This window comes from Mytilus californianus, unplaced genomic scaffold (genome assembly GCF_021869535.1).
Source record: "Mytilus californianus isolate M0D057914Y unplaced genomic scaffold, xbMytCali1.0.p SCAF_5, whole genome shotgun sequence".
NCBI classification, from domain to species: Eukaryota; Metazoa; Mollusca; class Bivalvia; order Mytilida; family Mytilidae; genus Mytilus; species Mytilus californianus.
This window is the reverse complement of record NW_026262701.1, coordinates 62,936,606-62,957,750: the sequence shown is the minus strand read 5'-3', so window position 1 is coordinate 62,957,750 and position 21,145 is coordinate 62,936,606. Positions and strand designations below refer to the sequence as shown.

Genomic DNA, 21,145 nt, shown 5'->3' with positions numbered 1-21,145 from the left:
AACAATAAGTCGAAAACAAACTGACAACACCATGGCAAAAAAAAAAGAAAAGTACCAAAAAGCAAACAAAAGTATACAAAACACAACATAGAAAACCAAAGACTGAACTACACACAACCCACCAAAATCCGGGGGTAATATCAGGTGTAAACAATTTAACAGGTGTTCTATTTTAGAAAAAGAACAGAATGTGTATTTACGAATTCTGCGAGGGATATTAACCTATTTAAACACACGAGGTGAACGCACCTTATTTTTTTTTTATCATTTTAATTTATCAATTGGATTGTTTATTATATATTTCATTTAGTTCAAATTTACTCATAAATCAAATATTAAGTGTCGGAAAATAATACAGGGGCGGATTTAGTGTATACTAGAACATGTGGGTTTTTTGGCAGAAGGGGAGGGGCAAGGGTTTCCCTTGCCTCTTATGGTAAAGGAGTTGTGTGTTATTGCATTTTTCTGATTTTTATCACTTTCCCCTTATTTCTCTATTCCCTTTTTAAAACTCACGTGTCCACCATCTATAGATTTTAAAACTAGAAAATGTTATTGACTGTTAAAACAAAGGTAGCATGAAATAATATTGAAAAACAATATTAGTCCCCTGTACTCGGTTCTAATGACCGTTTTATATAAGGGTTTCTTATTGTCGAGTTGCGATTTACGAGAGTCGAGTTGCGAGTTGCGGAAGTCGAGTTGTGAGTTCATTAAGTCGAGTTGCGAGTTCAAAAAGTCGAGTTACGAGTTCAAAGAGTCGAGTTGCGAGTTACAAAAAATGAAGCTTTTTTTGTTGTTGTTATTTAAACACACTTACTCTGTTGTTATGACTCATTAGAAAGGTATTTTACTTTGTCCATTAGATTGACAAAAATTCTGTCCGCAGTGAAAGAGGGTCTTCAGAAATACTGTGAAACTGTTTACTCGCATAGCGGTATTAACCATATGTGGATTCTAAAAATCTCTTAAGACATTCTGGATAATTTTAAATCTCGATTTTTTTCTCTGAAATTAATTCTATTAAAACTTTTGATTTTTCAACCCTGTATACCACCATTCCCCATGTGAAATTAAAAAGTCGTCTAAAGGAAATAATCCACAATGCTTTTCAATATAAAAATGGTAGCATACGCTACAAATTTATTGCTTTGGGATACCATACGGCATATTTTGATAATAGTGAACAAAGAGGTAAAACATGCTACACAAACAAGTGATCGGTATGCTGGAGTTTCTTATTGACAACAAATTTGTTAAATTTGGAAGTAGACTTTTTCAACAGATTGTCGGCATTCCTATGGGAACGAACTACGGCCTCTCCTTGCCGACATCTTCTTATTTTCATATGAGTCGGAGTTCCTTCAGACACTTGTCAAAACCAAGAAGATCAAAGAAGCCAGATCAATTAATTTCACATTCAGATATATTGATGATGTTCTTTCCAATAATAATCCAAACTTTTCTGATTGGGTTCCATTTATATATCCTCCAGAACTAGAAATTAAAGAAACAACAGACACGGCTTCCTCCGCCTCATTTTTAGACTTATACCTCGAATTTGACATAAGCGGTCATCTTAGTACCAGAATCTATGACAAACAAGGAGATTTTAATTTTGAAATTATAAATTTTCCCCACCTTAGCAGCAATATACCAACTTCACTTGCATATGGGATAGACATTTCCCAACTCCTTCGGTATTCAGGAGCTTCCAGCTGCTACTCAGACTTTATAAAACGTCATCAGTGTCTGATCAGAAAGTTGATGAAACAGGGTTATGTCAAAGAACGTCTCGTCCTTTTTCTAAAAAAAAGTTCATCGGAAGATACCAAGACCTTGTTGATAAATATTTCGTATCAACTTCACAAATAATACATGATGGTCTTGAAGTATAGATTCTAGGTACTGACGTTGTTTATCATCATAATTACGTGATATAGTATTTTTATTTGTCTTTGTATATTTTATACCTTTACAGCTGTTTAGTCCATTTTTGGTAATATGCTTTTGGCGTGGCTTGGTATTTATACATGCCGCCATTGTGTTATTGTGCTATGGTCATTTTTTTGTATTCTTGTCTTTCATTTTTGCTTATGTACTTTGTCTATAGAGTGTCTATATGCCATTTTGTTTTTCTTTGTTGAAATAGTTATTTGTTTTTATAGTGATTAAGATTATAACACAATGTTGACCGCTGTACTCCAATTTTTGACAATTTTATCTATTTTGTCTGTTTGTTTTGCTCACACATTGTTGTCAATATAATGGAATTATATGTGACTGTCATACAAGTGAGAGGTTTAGCTAGCTATAAAACCAGGTTTAATCTACCATTTTCTACATGAGGAAATGCCTGTACCAAGTCAGGAATATGACAGTTATTTTCCATTCGTTTAATGTGTTTGAGCTTTGATTTTGCCATTTGATAAAGGACTTTCCGTTTTGAATTTTCCTTGGAGTTCTGTATTTTTGCTATTTCACTTTTTACTTTACCAATATATTTCATTCTGGCACTGTGATTTTTTGTGTTATTATATCAACATGTAGCCTAAATATAGAAAAATAGTGGAATGTGAAGCGAGATGATGTATGACATATTTTGCTTTATACTTTTTCAGGACAAAACAGTCAACTCAAACACGCCTGAACGTAAAAAGGTGTACCCGACTTTCTGTTTTGAATAAGATCATTGCCAATGTTTAGGATTTCCCCCCAAAAAAAACAGTTCTAGGTGGGGCAGAGATGCAATTTAATGCTTTAAAAAAGATCAATCTTTTATCTTCATATGGAATTTTATTTTCGGTGGAATTTATGCTTATGCATTTTAATGCTTGTGCATGTTAAAGATCCAAATGTATATGCATCTACCATAATCGACCATTTTGTGAAAGTTGTCTTTTTAATTTAAAGTTTCCAAATATTTCTAACCTCTATAAAATTATTATAATTCGAGTATAAACATAATCCTTGAATGCTTTATTTTAAAACATTCTGTCACATATACATTTGAAACAAGAGATAAACATATACAAAATACAGTCACATTTATACCAGGGGATTATAGAAAGAAATCAAACAACTCTAAAATGAAATATGCTAACAATTACTATACGTTACAACAATTTAACTAATTTTGAAACGAATAAAGATAAATATGTAAGTACTTCTATATTACACAATGAAAGACATCTTTTCATTTTTGGTGCGCTCGGATATTTTACATAGTACTCTGGAATGTGTGATTTCTAATATTTTTACGCTCTCTGCGCGTTAAAGAGTTGTAACAAGGGTTCTTCACGTGCAGAGAGTGTGACACTCTCTCTACACGAGGCACTTTAGCAAGGGTTTTATCGGTTGGAACAAGACTAAAGTGACCATATTTCTATTCCCCAGTCACCCTTGGGGATCGAAAGAATTGAAACTCTTAATCAGAGAGGGTGAAAATGATCTAGTTGGTATATTATAATATCAAAACAAACAATCATTTACAAAAAAGCACAAAAGCATCTATCAAATTAAAAACCATATTCATTGCTTCGCGTGTCTGACGTCAGAAAATGTTAACGTCACATAAGAAGAAATTTTGTCGTTCAATTTTTATTCAAAACAATTTTATAATTTCACATGGGGAATGTTGGTATACAGGGTTAAAAAATCAAAAGTTATGTTAGAATTAATTTCAGAAATAGACCGAGATTTAAAATTGTCCAGAAGTTCTTTAGAATTTTTAAGAATCCACATATGGTTAATACCACTACGCGAGTAAAATAAATTTGTCGTTTGTCGTTCAAAGTATTTTCAAATTTATAATAGAACAATAACATAATGACATATAATAGAACAATTACATAATGACGGGATCTTTTAAAGTACAGAGTCACGTTATAAGAACCAAAGAAACACAAAGTCGCATATACAAAACACACCAGCAAAAATGAAAGATAATACAAACACATTGACGGGATGTATAAGTACCGAGCCACGTCAAATGGGTATCACAGAAAACAAACCAAACAGTAAAAGTAATATTAATAATAGAACAAAGACAAATGAAAGAACAATATAACACGTTGTTAAGATGATAAACAACGTCAGTACACAAAATCTATACTTCAAGACCATCATGTATTATTTGTGAAGTTGATACGGAATATTTATCAACAAGGTCTTGGTACCTTCCGATGAACTTTTTTTAGAAAAAGGACGAGACGTTCTTTGACATACCCCTGGTTCATCAACTTTCTGCTCAGACACTGGTGAGATGCAAGATGCAGATATTTGTCAATATGATTTTGTTCTACTAATCCAGCCCAACTAAAACGCTACTGTTTAGTATGTCATTTGAGAGAATAAATACAAATAAATATTGTACTAAGAGCTGATTCGAGAAGACGATATTTCCTTTGGTCTTGACATTTATGAAAAATGAATACATGAATACCAAGAACTTATCATTAATTTTTGCAATAAAACATATGAAAATAGTCGAATTAACTATTTTTGGAGTGTAAACAGTTCTTTGGACGTTTTAGATAAATTACGTACTTTTGATGATCCTTTTGATTCGGTTGACAGTTTTGACTTTTCCACTCTGTATACCACACTTCCACACAATATTATCAAATATTTTTTTTTCTATTTAGTTAAATGGTCGTTTGACAAATCTGATTGCAAATTTATTTGCTGCAACTCATATAAAGCCCTTTTCTCTAACGAGAAAGGTAAATATGCTAGATATACTTACTGGAGGTGTGATGAGAAGATTAAAGCTGTAAATTCTCTCCTTGACAACATTTAAGTACGTTTCGGCAATATAGTTTATCGACAGGTTGTATCCCCATGAGCACCAATTGTGCCCCTTTAATAGCAGACTTGTTCCTGCACTGTTATGAATCATAGTTAATGGCCAAACTCAGTAAAGACCCGTCTAGATTTCATTTGATTGATAAATGCAACAACATTTACAGTTATCTTGGTGATATCTTTTTCGTTAAAGAATCACGAATTCTCTAAATATACTACCGAAATTTACCCAAAGTAACTTACTTTAAATAAATCAAATATTAACAGCAGTAACTGTCATTTCATAGATTAAGATATTTCAGTTTTACACAAAATTTTACGACAAAAGGGACGATTTTTCTTTCCCTATTGTTAATTTTCTTTTTTTGGACGGTGATGTTCCATTGGACTGTCTTACGGTGTTTATTTATCCCAACTCGATCGCTATGCCCGTTTGTAGTGACGTTTTTGGATTTCAATGAGCGTAATCTATGTATTACTGATAAATTATTAAGTGAGGGATTTCGATACCATAAATTACTTAAAACTTTTACTAAATTATTCTATAGATAGAGAGATTGGGTTTGCAAGTTTTGGCTGTACCTGTAGGAAACTTTTTTCAAACGGAATAGCACATCCTAATTTTTACGATGATGTTGTTTACCGAGCCTGGAAATTTAGATACGATCCGGGTAAACTTATCAATCCTTTAAATAAACTTATTCCAAAAAGTCACCAATTCAACACTATAGTTAGATCTTTGAATATTGTTTTTATTGGTATAAATTTTGATTTTGTTATCAGTAAATTAAAACCATACTAAATATTATTGTCTTACACATATGCACATACACGGTACTACAATCTGTCAATGCCTATATGTTGGCATTGCACAAGGTCATGTTTTTCTCTGACTGTTAATGGCGTCTTTACACTAAATCCATTGGATGTTGGATGTGTATTGATTGATATTTTATTCTTAGATACATGATTTTTTATTGGTTGTTATTGGCTTTGAACTATCTGTCAGTTACTGCGAGTACTCTTAGATCTGTAATTTGTGTCTTTTTTTTTAGGGATGTATAAATACCCTGCCACGTCCGGTCTGTGTTTTTCTTATTTGTGTCGATCTGGTGAGTTAAGCCCTTTTCAACTGATTTTATAGTTTCTTCTTACGTTGTACTGTTACACCACTGTTCCAGGTTGAGGGGTGTGTTTGACACCAGCAAACTTGTTTAATCCCGCCACATTCTTTATGTGCCTGTCCCAAGACAGGAGCCTGTAGTTCAGTCGTTCTCGTTGGTTCATATCTGTCACATTTGTTTTTCGTAAATTGTTTTTCAAAAAATTGTTATAAATTAGGCCGTTAGTTTTCTCAATTGAATTGTTTGCATATGTTTCATGTCGGGTCCTTTTAAAGCCGACTATACCGTATGGATTTTTCTCATTGTTGAAGGCCGTACGGTTGCCTATAATTGCTTACATCTACTTTTTTGAAATTAGGTGGATAGTTGTCTCATTAGCAATCATACCACATCTCCTTATTTTATATCATGGTATCTTGTTAAATAAGGAATTTCCCTGGGAAACAATAGAAATTCTACTTTCCTCCATATTCAATGTATGGAAAATGAATAAATTTCTGAAAACAATTTAGTACTATAACTATTTGAACTCATCTAAATTTGACAAGTTTAATTTCAGAGGATAAAACTTAGTCTAATAATTAATAATATCTAAAAGCGGTACAGAAAGAAATATTTCTTATAGTATTAGCATTACATATATGAGAAAAAAATGCAAACAATAACTTATTAAACTTAATTATTTCCATAAGAAAGACCACAAAAACGTTCCTTATTGGAATAATACATATTCAATTGTTATGCATGAATAATTTCACCTGAAACAAACAGTAAAAAACATTTCCTTTGGAAATTTTACATTTTCAATTGATATTAATGAATATGAAAATTTCCCTGGGAAACAAAATATTCCCTAGTTGTGTGTTTCCTGGGGAAAGTAGTCAGGGTTAATGAATTAATATGTATTGTTTCCAAAGGAAATGTTTTTGTTGTCCTTCTTTCAAGAGCAATTATACATGGATGACAGCTGTTGAAAATATATAATTGTTATATGACCATATGAGTATTTGAACCATACGCGTATGGTCATGATACGCGTATGGTCATGATCATACGCGTATATGTTCATATGGTCCTGGTAATTAACATGACGAACGTTGAAAAGGTGTTCCATAAATTAAGAGTTTGAACAAATGAAATTTTGACTTCAATCATTTGGTCATCAGTATTACATTAATAATGAAATAAAGTGAATTTTACTTACAAGTAAGAATCATAGTAAAATAGATATTACATGGTCATTATCGATTTGTCCTTACGAAACGCAATATGTCGACCTTGGAAAATAAATTCAAGAAATATCTAGATAAAATGTTAAACAAGAATTAAACTGCTGAACTCCTAAGAACTTTGGTCACTGAACCCTCTTTCTTTTCTTATTTTTCTAATTGATTTTGGTGTTTTAATTTGTTTTTATTAAACTAAAATTTCTTAAATATTTCTGTTTGTTTTTAGTTATTTAATGTGTTCCTGCTCCTATAGGAACAAGAGCACTTTAAATGAATGAAAATACAAATGTAAGTAGAAAAAAGAAGAAAGATTGTTTCTGAAATGATAATTTAAACACTAAAAAAAAAGAAAAAAGGTCCATGCCCTCAAACGCCCGTGGTTTAACTTACGGACGAAAAAGTATTTAAATTGACTCTGGTGAAGGTAAGATAACAGATACATCAATATTCAGACAATAAGTAAAAGGAATTCAGTTAGAAACTTATGACGATTTTGGTTCAGATAATGAGCTGTGGGCTCTTGCGAAGAAAGTTGTGGGATAATAGATTAATAAGTAAATGTTTTTTGATGTTGGTTTCCCGGGGAATATAGTCAGGGATAATAGATTAATATATACAGTTTCCCAAGGAAGTGTTTTAAGGAAACTAGTGAGGGATAATAGATTAATATGTATTGTTTCCCAGGGAAATGTTGTTTGGTTGTTAGTTACCCTGGGAAACTAGTCGGGGATAATGGTTTAATATTTATTGTTTCCAAGGGAAATGTTTTGGTTAGTAGTTTTCCGGGGAAAGTAAGTCAGATTAATATGTATTGTTGCCAAGGGAAATGTTTTTGGTTGTTAGTTTCCCGGGGAAACTAGTCAGGGATAATATATTAAGATGTACTGTTTCCGTGGGAAATGTTTTTGGTTGTTAGATTCCCAGGGAAACTAGTCAAGGGACAATAAATGAATATGTATTGTTGCCAAGGGAAAATATTTTTTGTTGTTAAGTTTCCTGTGGAAACTAGTCAGGGATTACAGATTAATATATATTATTTCCCAAGGAAATGTTTTTGTTTGTTAGTTTCCCGGGGAAACTATTCAGGGATAGTAAATTAATATGTACTGTTACCCAAAGAAACGTTTTTGGATTATTTTTTTAGGAAATGTATTCATTGATTAAAATTGAAAATGTATAGTTTTCAAGTAAATGTTAATTTGGTTGTTAGTTTCCCGGGGAAACTAGTCAGGGATACTAGATAAACATGTATACGTTCCCATGGAAATGTGTTTTCGTTGGTTTGATTCCTTGGGAAACTAGTCAGGAATAGTAGTATTGTTTGCAAAGGAAATATTTTGTAGTCTGTTTCCAAGGGCAACTATACATGTATAACAGTTAAAAATGTGTTGTTATCCAAAGAAACATTATTTCATTGGTTTTTTTTCTATTCATTGTTAAAAATTGAACATGTTAAGTCTCTCAAGGAACTTTTTTTGATAGTTAGTATCCCGGGGAAACTAGTCAGGGACTATAGATGAAAATGTATGAGGTCTCAAAAATGTTTTCGGTGGATTGTTTCCTGGGGAACCCAAAAAATAGATGAATATGTATTTCCTTGGGAATTTTTTTTGTGGTTTGTTTCCTGGAGAAACTAGTCAGGGATAATAGATGAATAAATATATTGTTTCCAATGAAATCATTTTTGTTTTCTGTCTCAAAAGGAAATTATACATGGATACTAGTAGAAAATGTGCATTTCCCTTGGAAACAGACAACAAAAACATTTCCTTTGGAAACAATACATATAAATCTATTCCCCTGACTAGTTTCCCCACGAAACAAACTACCAAACAAACATTTCCCTGGGAAACAATACATGTTCATAAATTATCATTGACTAGTTTCCCCAAGAAACTAACAACTAGAAAAAATGTTCCTTGAAAAACTATTTATTTTCAATTTTTATTAATGAATAAATTCCCTAGACAAAAAAAATCAACAAACGTTTCTTTGGGTAACAATACATTTTCAAATATTATCCATATATAGGGTAGATTAGATACGGAGATTTACAAAACATGATTAAGTATTACTAATGAAAATCAAGCAACTGGATTAATAGTTCATTTGAGTGGATACTTACAAACAATATTATATTATGAGATGTCTTTGTTCAAGAAATATGATTTTTTTAGTCTTAACATTACTGACAACTATAAACAATAGAGTATCTTGTTTAAAGATTTTTGTAACAGTTAATTGAAAATTATCCAGGAAAAAATAATATAGCAATAAAAATTATCTACGTAAAAAACAATTAAGTGTGGTTGTTTTAAAAAAAAATGTATAAAAACTACAAAGAGTTCAAATCCTGATTAAGCACTGCTTCTGAACTTCAGCTGACTATATCGGAATACGTCATCATTTCAGAGGGATACAAAAAATGAATACAATAACGAACTGGCAATAGGTAATGGACACTTTTGAAAAATATACACAAATAAACTACTTCTTTGTTGTTGAGAAAATAAATAATTTCATGCTTTGTGTGGGAAACAATAGAAATTCGACTTTCCTCCACATCCAATGTAAGAAAAATGCATGGATTACTGAACATGATTTAATATTATTTATTGAAATCATCTTAACTTTAAAAGTTTAATTTAAGAAAATTACACGAACAATCAGTGATACAAAAAGGAATATATCTTATAGGATCATTTTTTATGAAAAAGAATAGTCAAAAAGAATATATTTTTTAACGAAAATGAATGATTTCCATAGGAAACAGACAACAAAAATATTTCCCGGGAAACTATACATATTCAACTGCCATTCCTGAAATGTTTCCCAGTGAAATAGAAAGTAAGATGGTACTATTTACGCGTAAGTATTTCCGATATTTTGCACCAGAAATCTTATATAGTTTCCCAGGGAAATATTTCTTATAAGGTTTCCCTGGGAAATAAATTGACGACAACTATAGTCACCTGCTAATAACAGCAGAGTAGGTGTGTTTGAATAACATACAAAAAAAGGCTTCCACTTGTTGAACTCGCAACTCGACTTTTATAACTTGCAACCCGACTTTTGCAGTCGAATTGAAGGATAGCTTTATAAAAACCTTGGATTCTTTCAAGGCTTTCTCCAATATTGCTATCCCCACTGTTTGTTTGAAACACTAGCCAGTTTGACCCAAAACTACAAAATATTGTTGTTTGATTTTCCAATCCCCTTCACAATCACTTACTAGTCTTTTAACCTACATTGCTTTTACAGCAATGATATACTAGTAGCTACTTATATCTATCATATCTTAGACTAACTCCTCCTTTCATATGGACAATAGATCAAATTTCTTTTAACTTTATCTATTTTTCTTTCTTTTTCTTTTCTTTCTTTTTTTCTTTTTTTTTTTATCCCAAAAGGAATTTTAAAACAACAATTTTCTTTTTCTTTCACATTGTTCTCAGGAACTGTACAATACGTTCCTATAAAAATGAAAGTTTAGCACTTAAAGTTTTAATTATCAATTTTTTCCTCAAAACATAGTAAGATTGAATTATTATTTTTTCTATCCAGAAATAATTTGTTCATCTTTCAATTTTATTTTCTAAATTTAGTTTTTCACCTTCAGTGCCCCCCAAAAAAACCCAAGCGTTTTAACTGGTTCATCGATCCAGTTGATTCGCTCAATTTTGTCTTTTAATTACATGATTTTAGCTTTCTTATCCATAACCCCTCAGCCTCATTTCTATTTAATTTCAATCCTCACTCATAACCAAAGATTTCAATTTCGTCCATGGCTTTATGAACGTCGTATTTGGAACAAAATAAAGTAGTATCGTGCGTCAGTTGCGAAGTTTTTATACTTTGATCTTTGCCATTAAGTTTGATGGTAATACTATTTAATATCTGTACTGCTTCTTCTTTATATGACATTTTGTCAAAAAAAAATGGGATAATTCACACTAGTTTAAGCCTGGGGCCATGACAATGAAAGTACCCTATGATATGTCCTATGATATGTCTTGGGGCATTTTTTAGGATGGTCTTAAGACAAAAACAAAGCTATCTTAGGACAGTCATTAGTACAATTGTTTTAGGACCATCCTAACACATTTATTTAATCATTAAAGATATGTAGAGAATTAAATGTATTTTAGTATATACGTAAAAGGCGGGAGGGTTCATCTTTTATGAAAAATAATTTACGCAAAATAAAGTTTTAACATAATACTAATAGATACATTATTATATACTATTATTTTAAATATTATATAATATATATATTTCAATTTAGATTGGTATATATATATATATATATATATAAAATTTCATAAAACAACTAAACTAGATTGTCACAACACTTTGTTAGAGGCTATTATCGTGCTGCAATTTAAACTATATAAACTATGTTTGCCCTTCGGTTCACTCGATGTTATTACATGTATTGAATCAGCCAATTGAAGAAAAGAAGTCCATTTTATTCTGAAATCGATATTCAAATGTTTTCCACATTTCAATTTTTGTTGTACCATTTGGTTAGGTGCAAAAAATGTTGCTAATATTGATCGAATTTTTAAGCTTCAAAATAGGGCAGCACGAATTATTTTAAATGAGCGAAATAATATGACATCGTCACACATAGTTTTTGGAGAGCTGCGATGGATGCCCATTTCAGATTATTTTGTATATAGAAAAGCAAAATGATCGACTCCGGAATATATCATTGTATTTAGATATGTGCATCAGGTTTGTTCTAGAACAACCAGAAAAAGTACATGTAATTTGCTTTTTGTTTCAAAAACTAAAACTGAATACTATAAACGCTCCTTGTTGATATCCGGAAGTATTTTATGGAACAATATTTTTCTTTAAATTTAAAACAATGTAACACAATTGAATATTCTAAACAAACATATGTTGAAGAATATTTTGTTTGATTCTAGTAACAGTATAATTGTTTAATATTTGTATTAGTTTGTTATTATTGAATTTTATTCAGCATTTTATCAAATGTGGCGACAAATAATATTAAGGAGAAGACATGGGATAGTATCTACCTGACTGAAGGACATCTTTGTTGTTTTTATTTAAGAAATAATGTTTTCATGCCACGCTCTATGCTCATTTTAACATGGGTAGGCATTATACTTGTCAATATCTTTATACCGAGCGTAAGCGAGGTGTAAAATGTTGACACATATAATGCCTACCCATGTTAAAATGAGCATAGAGCATGACATGATCGAATTATTTCGATTCTAATAGGAAATTCAAAATCTAGAACTTTTGTAATTCGAAGCGTCCAAACCATTTAATGTAAAATATGTGTAAAAGGAGATGAGAGGTAAAACACCCAACCGACAAAAGTTCATAACTTTAGAGATAGTAAAAACTCTTCATTTGAATGTTGTCCTTCTGTTAACTATTTTGACTTCATCTAATTTTCTCCCCTTTTTATGTGCAAATTTCGTTAATGAACACATTAAATAATCAATTTTCATAAATGGTCAGGTGTACTATAAAAATGCAAATCACATATCGTATCTCAGCTTCCATATATATATCCATGTGTATATATAAGAACACTTCAGTCAATAAGTACATTTCAATCAATCAAATGTAAAGTTTTGTACAACATTGTTAATAAAGGTTACCAGAATTGTATAACTCACTGCATATGCAGTTTAATGCTAGAACAAGAGAGCATGAAATCGACAGAGAAATTTTCCTGTTTTTGCGTGAAGCAAATACTTCTAGAACTCCCTTTGCATTAATTGGAATTTCTCGATGAATATGCATCAACCCTAATACGTAAAGTCTCTCCTGGTGCAAACAAAAATCATCTGTGACGGGATTGCCTCCTTTGAATAGAAGACATCTGCCCAGCCGTAAGCGATTGAGCCAGGGAAGTACTTCGGTGAGAAAGTTTACTTCGAACACAGAGGTCCCGGAGGAGAAAATGTGATTTTCTTATAAGAATCATGCTCTCCGGTTTTCGTCCTGGTTCTAAAGCTCGAACAAATAAATTATATATTTTCCGACAATGTACATATAATGCATATATACATTCCTGTACCCTTTGTTATCTTTGCTAAACGCCTGCATGACAACAAGATTGTCATTCCATGTATCATCAACGTGATCTACAGTTATACATTTATGATATAACTTCTACCGGTCGTTGATAAAACATTCTTTGAATAGGTCTGTTCACTTTATTCCTAGTCTCAACTAATTCGTATCTTCGATCGTACCCTGAATTTCTTTTTTTTTTTACAGCTTTTCAAACAGAATCGGGTTTTGAAAATGTAGTTAAAATTTAGAGATTTGAAATTAAAAACGTAATTTTAGACATTGTTTATTCAAAAAAATATGGGATTTATTGTTTTATGAAAATCTTTGAAAAAATGAAGCTTAAAAAGTATAAGTTTGTTATAAGTTAGAATATAGAAAACGAAAATTTTGTCTAAATTGAAATCCATCAAATTAGTTGACCTTTGACCTCAGTTGTAAAACAATATGACACTTTCTGAACCTGACGACAGGCATATTCCTTTAGTGCATGGTTTTTTTTTCAAATGATATACAGTTCAGGTGTGTTCGCTGGGGAGATTAGATAAAAAAAAACTCGGACCTTGTAATTGTTTATGTATACAGCATCTCCTCAATTCGTATTGACAACATTTGAAGTTGGAAAGCGAACCAGACATGCATGTTGCAATATATAGAATTGAGAATGGAAACGGAGAATGTGTCAAAGAGAAAACAACCCGACCAAAGAGCAATGGATCTTCAACGCAGCAAGAAAATCCCGCACCCGGAGTCGGCCTTCAGCTGGCCAATAAATAAAAATGTATACTAGTTCAGCGAAATGGACGTGTCACTAAACTCCAAAACATATAAATGAACAAAATTAAAAAAAACACACACAAGACTAGACAAAAATAGGCTAGAGGTTTCTGATTTGGGACAGGCGCATAAATGCGGCGGGGTTAAACTTATTTTGTGTGATCTCAACCCTCCCCCTATACCTCTAGCCAGTGTGGAATAAACAAACACACAGCAATGCGCACAGTACAACTCAGTTTAAGAAAAAAACATATTTGGTGGACAAATCAACACTGTCTTTGAACTGTACAATCCAAAGTTTTATATGCTGAAGGTATACTATCAATGTTTCAGGAAATCTTCACATACAGGTGTCGTTGGCGAACGGGGAAACACGAGCTGCTATTACAGATATAACAATTCCACGTCATCAATGGGTTAGATTGGTCTTTGTTTTTGACAAAAAAAAGGTAAGATGCACTTTATCGACACGATACAGAATCGGTGCTTACATAACATAAAAATAAGGAAATGTGGAATGATTGCCAATGAGACAACAATCCACCAGTGTTCAAATGAAGTGGATTTAAGCAATTATAAGCAACCGTACGGCCTTAAACAATGAGGAAAACACCACACCGTATAGTCGGTTTTATAAGGCCCCGACAGACACATAAAGAATGTTCTTTTTCAAATTATATTGATGATAGCTCGTGAAAATTACCTTTATATTTTTTTTATTCTTATTCTTGACATAGGTATTGATGAGTAGAATTTTTCTTTGTCTTGCCTTTGACGATAGAATGTCCGTTTTTTATGCACATGCTTATCTTACTAGAATTTGATTTAAATGTTTCATGTTGTTTACTTCCTTTTCGGAAGAGCTAACAAGCAAAGTCGAACTTTGTCAACCTTTATGATATTAAAATGTAAACTTACAGTTTATCATAATTCAATTAACGATAAGAATTTAAGACTTGTTGAAACACTTAATACTATCAATTTCGTTGATTTTATAATGACAGTGGGAAACAAACGCCGAATAAATATCATAAATTTTTATTTCAAATCCCGCTAAAAGCAACCACATTTCAAAGGAAACAGAAGAAGCCATTCTTTTTAAAAAATAAGAAGATGTGACATGATTGCCAAGAGACAACTTTCCACCAGAGACTAAATGACGTAAATTTAACAACTATAGGTCACTGTACGGCCTTCAACAATAAGCAAATCCCCCATAGTAAGCTATAAAAGGCCTCGAAATGACAAATGTAGAACAATTTAAACGAGAAAATTATGTACAAAACAGTAAACGAAATACAAATATGAAGTACAGCAACAAACGACAATCACTGAATTACAGGCTCCTGACTTTGGACAGGCACATACAGAATGTTGTGGGGTTAAACATGTTTGCGGGCGCCCAACTCTCCCCTAACCTGGGACAGTGGTGTAACAGCACAACATAAGAACAAGCTATAAACATCAGTTGAAAAGGGCCTAACTCATCAGATCGATACAAAGCAACAACAAAACAACTATAAAAAACACAAAGTACAAATCTGAGAGCACTCGCAGTTACTGAAACCTAGTTTAAATCCAATAACTACAAATACAAAAATCATATATCTAAGACTAAAATATCCATTAGTACACATCTAACATCCAACAAATTTAGTGAAAGACGTCATTAACAGTCATAAAAAAAATGACCTTATGCTATGCCAAAATATAGGTATCGACAGATTGTAGGACCGTGAATGTGCACATGTGTATAAAACAACACCACCGTAAAAATATGATGTGCTATCTCGTTTGTAATAAGTTTTCTACAGGTACAGCCAAACTGCCAAACTTTATATCTTTATATATATGAAAGAATTTAGAAAAGGTTTTAAGTAATTTGTGGTAACGTAATGCTTAACTTAACAATTTACCAGTAATACGTTCATTGAAAACGTCATTACAGACACGGGCATAGTGAACGAGTTGGGATATTATTTGCATGTTTCTTTTTTTCTTTTTTTTTCAGTGGAAGCTTACTTTTAACTATGGCAAAAAGTTCAATCAAATAGAATCAACGGAGTTCACGTAAGTACATTATTTCAGAGTGATATGACGAATATTCGTTAAGCTGAATATTTAAATGTCGAGAAATAAAAACTACCACTGTGTCTATGAATATATATATATATAATTTTCGCCTCATTTTTCGTAAAATTGCATCACAAAGTTCTTGCGAAAAAAGGTGGAAACTATAAGGCCGTTTTATTCGTTTAAGCTGAAAATTGATAACTTACTGATTTTCAAGGTTCATTTTCCTTTTCAGCAACAACAACAAAAAACAGCAAATAAAATAAAAACGATCATTAACTAGAGTTGTCCACATAGTGGGACTAATACCCCCTTACATGCATTTTAGTTGCTACTGTGAAATTCGGTATGAAGATTTTTGGTTTTCAGTCATTCATTTTATATAATCATTGCCTCTGTGTGAGACTGACACAAGTTTTTATAAATTCAAAAATTAAAGATCGAGGTCAAAGTCAAGGTCAGTATGATGTTTCTGCATACAAAGTGTTATCAATCAAAGTGCTACATTATAAAAAGTATGCACCAATCACAAATCAGACAATGTTTTACTATCATAGAAAAGGTCAAATTCACTTTTGATATATGACACACCCCCAGCCCATGATGCATCAGCATACAAAGTTTGGTCAGCCTAAGTTTTATGGTACAAAAGTTATGCTCAGGACACAAACTAGACAAGGATTTACTATCATAGGGGTCAAAGGTCAGAGTGACCTGACTTTGGTATATGACACACACCCAGTCCACGTTCCAAATGCATAAGAGGTGGGGCAAACAAAGTTTTACGATTCAAAAGATATGCCCCGGACACGGTTTTACTATCATAGGGGTCAAACGTCAAAGACACGGTCAGAGTGACCTGATTTTAGTATATGACAAACCCCTAAACCATGATGCAACTGCATAGCAAGTTTGATTAAACTTAGATTTACGGTTCAAAAAATATGTTCCGGACACGGTTTTGATATTATAGGGGTCAACGGTTTAAGTCAAGGTCAGTTCGATCTGACTTTTGTTTATGACCACACCCCAGCCCATGATGCAACTGCATACCAAATTTTGTTAACCTCAGTTTTACGGTTCAAACGATAAGCACCGAACACGATTTTGGACAAGGTTTTACTATCATAGGGGTCAAAGGTCAAAGTCAAGGTCAGAGTGACCTGACTTTGGCATACCTATGACACACCCCTAGTCCATGATGCAACTGCATACCAAATGTGATTAAGTTTTACGGTTCAAAAGTTATGCACCAGACAGAAAAACAGACAGACGGACATGGTAACTCCTATACACAACTTTAGTTTGAATAATTTGTAAGGACAATGTATCCTGAATAAATATAAGTATATAGAGTTTCATACACAACTGTGAGAAGGTGTATGTCCCCGATATTGATGCATTTGACTGTTTTCAATCAAACAAAGCCAAAACGCAAAAGTGAAAAGGAGAATTCGCCAAACGAAAACGAAAACCGTTTCTGTTTTTCCTGTATTCGCGTTTTGCTATAAGAAATATCAAAGGCGAAAACTTATTTTAGCGGGCATATTTGAGAATTTGAGCGGAAATCAATTGTCTACACAGGAGAAATTTCTTCAAAGTTTGGTCCATTTTTCCTTTTGACATGAGCAGATACTTGCGTACTAAAGATATGCACGACGAAGAATATAATTAATTCACCTTTTAACGCCAATTGCTTATATTAACCCTTTAGATATAGTAAAACTCAAAAGAAATTGTGTTTCTAGTTTTGATTCAGAAGTATATATGGATGATACAGAAGGGTTGTTTGTAATTGGAGGATCTGATACAACACCAGGTTTCAGTGGTTTTATAGGAAAACTAAAATGGTACAGAAACAAGGCTGTTGAATCCGATCAGGTTTGAAAGAATTATTAACGGGTTCAGGTTGTTAATGTGAAGCTTCGTAGAAGTTACGTCAAACAGATTTCAAAGACTATATGTTATTTATATTCTAATAACCTACAATTGAAATACAAAACACGGGAAAATGCATATGGCTTAGATTTAAGTAAAAAAGCAATTTCACCGTCGTTTTAGCTTCTTTCTTTATTAACATACGTATGAAAAGGTATATTTAAAAACAGACGTACCTTTTCTTTTGTTATACTTCATATTATTCTGTTAAAACTTACAATAAAAAATTCAAGAAATTTGTATTCGATTATTCACAGATAGAAAAACAATTAAGGTTTCAGATTAAGTTTTTCTGTGCTGATAATGACGAAGACAAATAAAGTTATAGAGTGGCCGATTTAAGGAGGTACTGTATACATTCTTTGAAATGGTTTTATTTGATATTTATTAGGTCTCTCCACTTTTCGGTGGAAAGACCTTTTAATTTTGTTCTGATTATTATGTCGCTTAGATGTTTCGGATATTATATCGAACAGTTATGGCTTTTAAACTCACCCTGTTTAGCCGAAGACTTTTTATTGTACCCACTGACCTTCTTGTTCGTGTATCTCCTCCGTAACCCATTAAGATTGCGACAAAATTCTTTTTTCTTAATTGTTCGTTACATCCTCAGAAATTTGTGGTTGATTTGGATTGAAGCGATCCAGTGACATCTTTTAGGAGTTAACTACCTTTACTAATTAAATTTGTCGTTATGTTTTTGTAACTCATAAACTGTAAGCCGTATAAACCTAGATTTTTTTTTATTTGAGGTCCTTGGGTTCTAACTAAGAAATGAAGACTCGTGGTCAGCGATTAGACATCAGTTTACCTGTAAATGAATCAAGAAAATGTATTCCCGTTAGCACTATAAATACAGGTGCAAGTCTGCATGACGTGCATGACCTGGACTGAGAAATTAAAATCAATGACATAGAAATCGCTTCCAAGTTCGTAAATATTATTGAAATCCTACAATCGAATTTTAAACATGCATTAAAATACAAATATGTGCTCCCGTAAACCTGTGTACGTAAAAAGCATGAATAAAAATCAATAATTATCGTGTTATTCTATGGGGTCTGTTCAGCGGTCTCCCATAAACTATAGGAGTACTTCATTTGTGTAGCCCCCCCATCCCCCCCCCCCCCCCCCACACACACACCTTCCTGTTAATATTTTTTAACAAAAGAAAGGTTAAATTTACCGACTTTTATTGAGCAGAGTTACAAGTTTCTTAATCGTCGTTTTTCTTACATTTATATATTTGTCGGTTTTCATTTTTATTTTTTTTAAACTAAATACATAAAAAGTATGTGCTACCGTGCTTATCTAAAAAAAACAAAAACTAAAAAACAAATGTACATCAAAGTGTCGCCTAATATTATGTCGCAGAATCGCTATGTAACGTTCGAAAAAAATTAACGGCGTCTTTTTTGAGGTTTCAAGTTTTAAAATTGTATCGAGAGTTTGATTCCCTCTGCCGTTACTAAAAAACATAGGGGTAAACCCGCATTTTATGGCTTATATCTCATCAAAACCTTTAGTAATTACAGCAAAACTGAATCTTGAATCTTGACACAGTGTATAAATGATTAGCAGGTCTATTGTGAAATTTTCAGAAAAAAATTGGACTTCCCATTTCTTCTGAAAATTTAGCAAATTTTGCTGCTTTTGGAAATTATTATGAAAACTACAATATAAATTAACTTTTCTAAATTATAAAAATTACTAGCAAGTTAAGATGTACAAATATTCACTATGTCCGAAATCATCAGACGATTCCTAATATAAGTTATTGTCCTTAAATGATGACTTTTAAACATGTTTTGCTATAATCTTGAAAATTAAATAAAGGCAACAGTAGTATACCGCTGTTCGAAACTCATAAATCGATAGAGATAAAAACAAATCCGGGTTACAAACTAAAACTGAGGGAAACGCATCAAATATAAAAATAGATATAGAAAATTATACTTTATTAGCAAAACTGATCATTTTAACAATATATACAAATAGTTCAAATGGCAGAAATTGACAATCGATTTCATATTATTGCCCCTTCAATGATGATTTTCGCCCATTTTTGCGGTTTTGGGCGAAAACTAAAGAGAAAAAAGTGACAGCTAAAATGATCAACAAGACCAAAATCTACAAATAACCTACAATGGCATAAATCGTCAGTCATCTTTTTACTGGAGTTATTGCCCATAAAATGACGATTTTGATATATTTTTGCCATTGAGGCTTTTATTTAAAACCCATAATGATAGAAACTGTAACTAACAAAAATGATCACCAAAATAAAATCTACAAGTTCATTTCTCCAAAGACAATATCTATGTACGTTTACACAAGTTATAAAAGAGAGGTGAAAGACACGAAGGGACGTTCAAACTCATAAGTCGAAAATAAACTGACAACATCATGGCTAAAAAAGAAAAAGACAAACAGACAAACAACAGTGCACAAAATAAGTATTCCTATTGACACCAGTTGCGACCCTTTAATAGCAGATTTGTTTCTGTATTGATATAAATCACACTTTATGACCGAAATCAGTAATGTTCTGTCTAAATCCCATTTAATTGATGAATTCAGCAACACGTATCGTTACCTTGATGATAGTTTTTCGTTTAATAATCAAGAATTCTCGGAACGGAATATACTGCCGAAGTTATCCAAACTTTATTCAAATGACCGAAATCAGTAATGTTCTGTCTAAATCCCATTTAATTGATGAATTCAACACCACTTATCGTTACCTTGATGATAGTTTTTCGTTTAATAATCAAGAATTCTCGGAACGGAATATACTGCCGAAGTTAACCAAACTTCATTCAAATAAATACAAAATAAAAATCAATAACTGTCATTTCTTAGATTTAGATATTTCTGTTTCAAATGTATGACAAAAGGGAAAGATTTTCCTTTGACCCCTTCTTAAGTGTTTATTTACCCAAACTCGTTTGTATGTGGTGACGTTATAGATTGCAATAAAAGTTATCTCTGTATCACTCGTTTTCTATTTTGTCAGAGATTTCATTCCCACAAATTACTTGAAACCTTTACTAAATTCTTTCACAGATACAAAAAAATTGGTTTGTAGGTTTTTAATATAATTTCACCGTGATAGAAGAGAGGCGAAAGATACCA

At 32.1% G+C, this 21,145-nt stretch overlaps 1 protein-coding gene across 1 annotated transcript in view; it reads left to right on the top strand.

The window, feature by feature from the left end:
- LOC127701138 (protein sel-1 homolog 3-like) overlaps nucleotides 1-21,145 on the top strand; it is a 247,608-nt gene that overhangs the window by 45,969 nt on the left and 180,494 nt on the right. Inside the window, exons 5-7 of the mRNA XM_052204939.1 lie at nucleotides 14,333-14,448; nucleotides 16,011-16,069; nucleotides 17,821-17,953. Coding sequence (XP_052060899.1) covers nucleotides 14,333-14,448; nucleotides 16,011-16,069; nucleotides 17,821-17,953 — 308 coding nt within the window. The remainder of the gene's footprint in view (nucleotides 1-14,332; nucleotides 14,449-16,010; nucleotides 16,070-17,820; nucleotides 17,954-21,145) is intronic.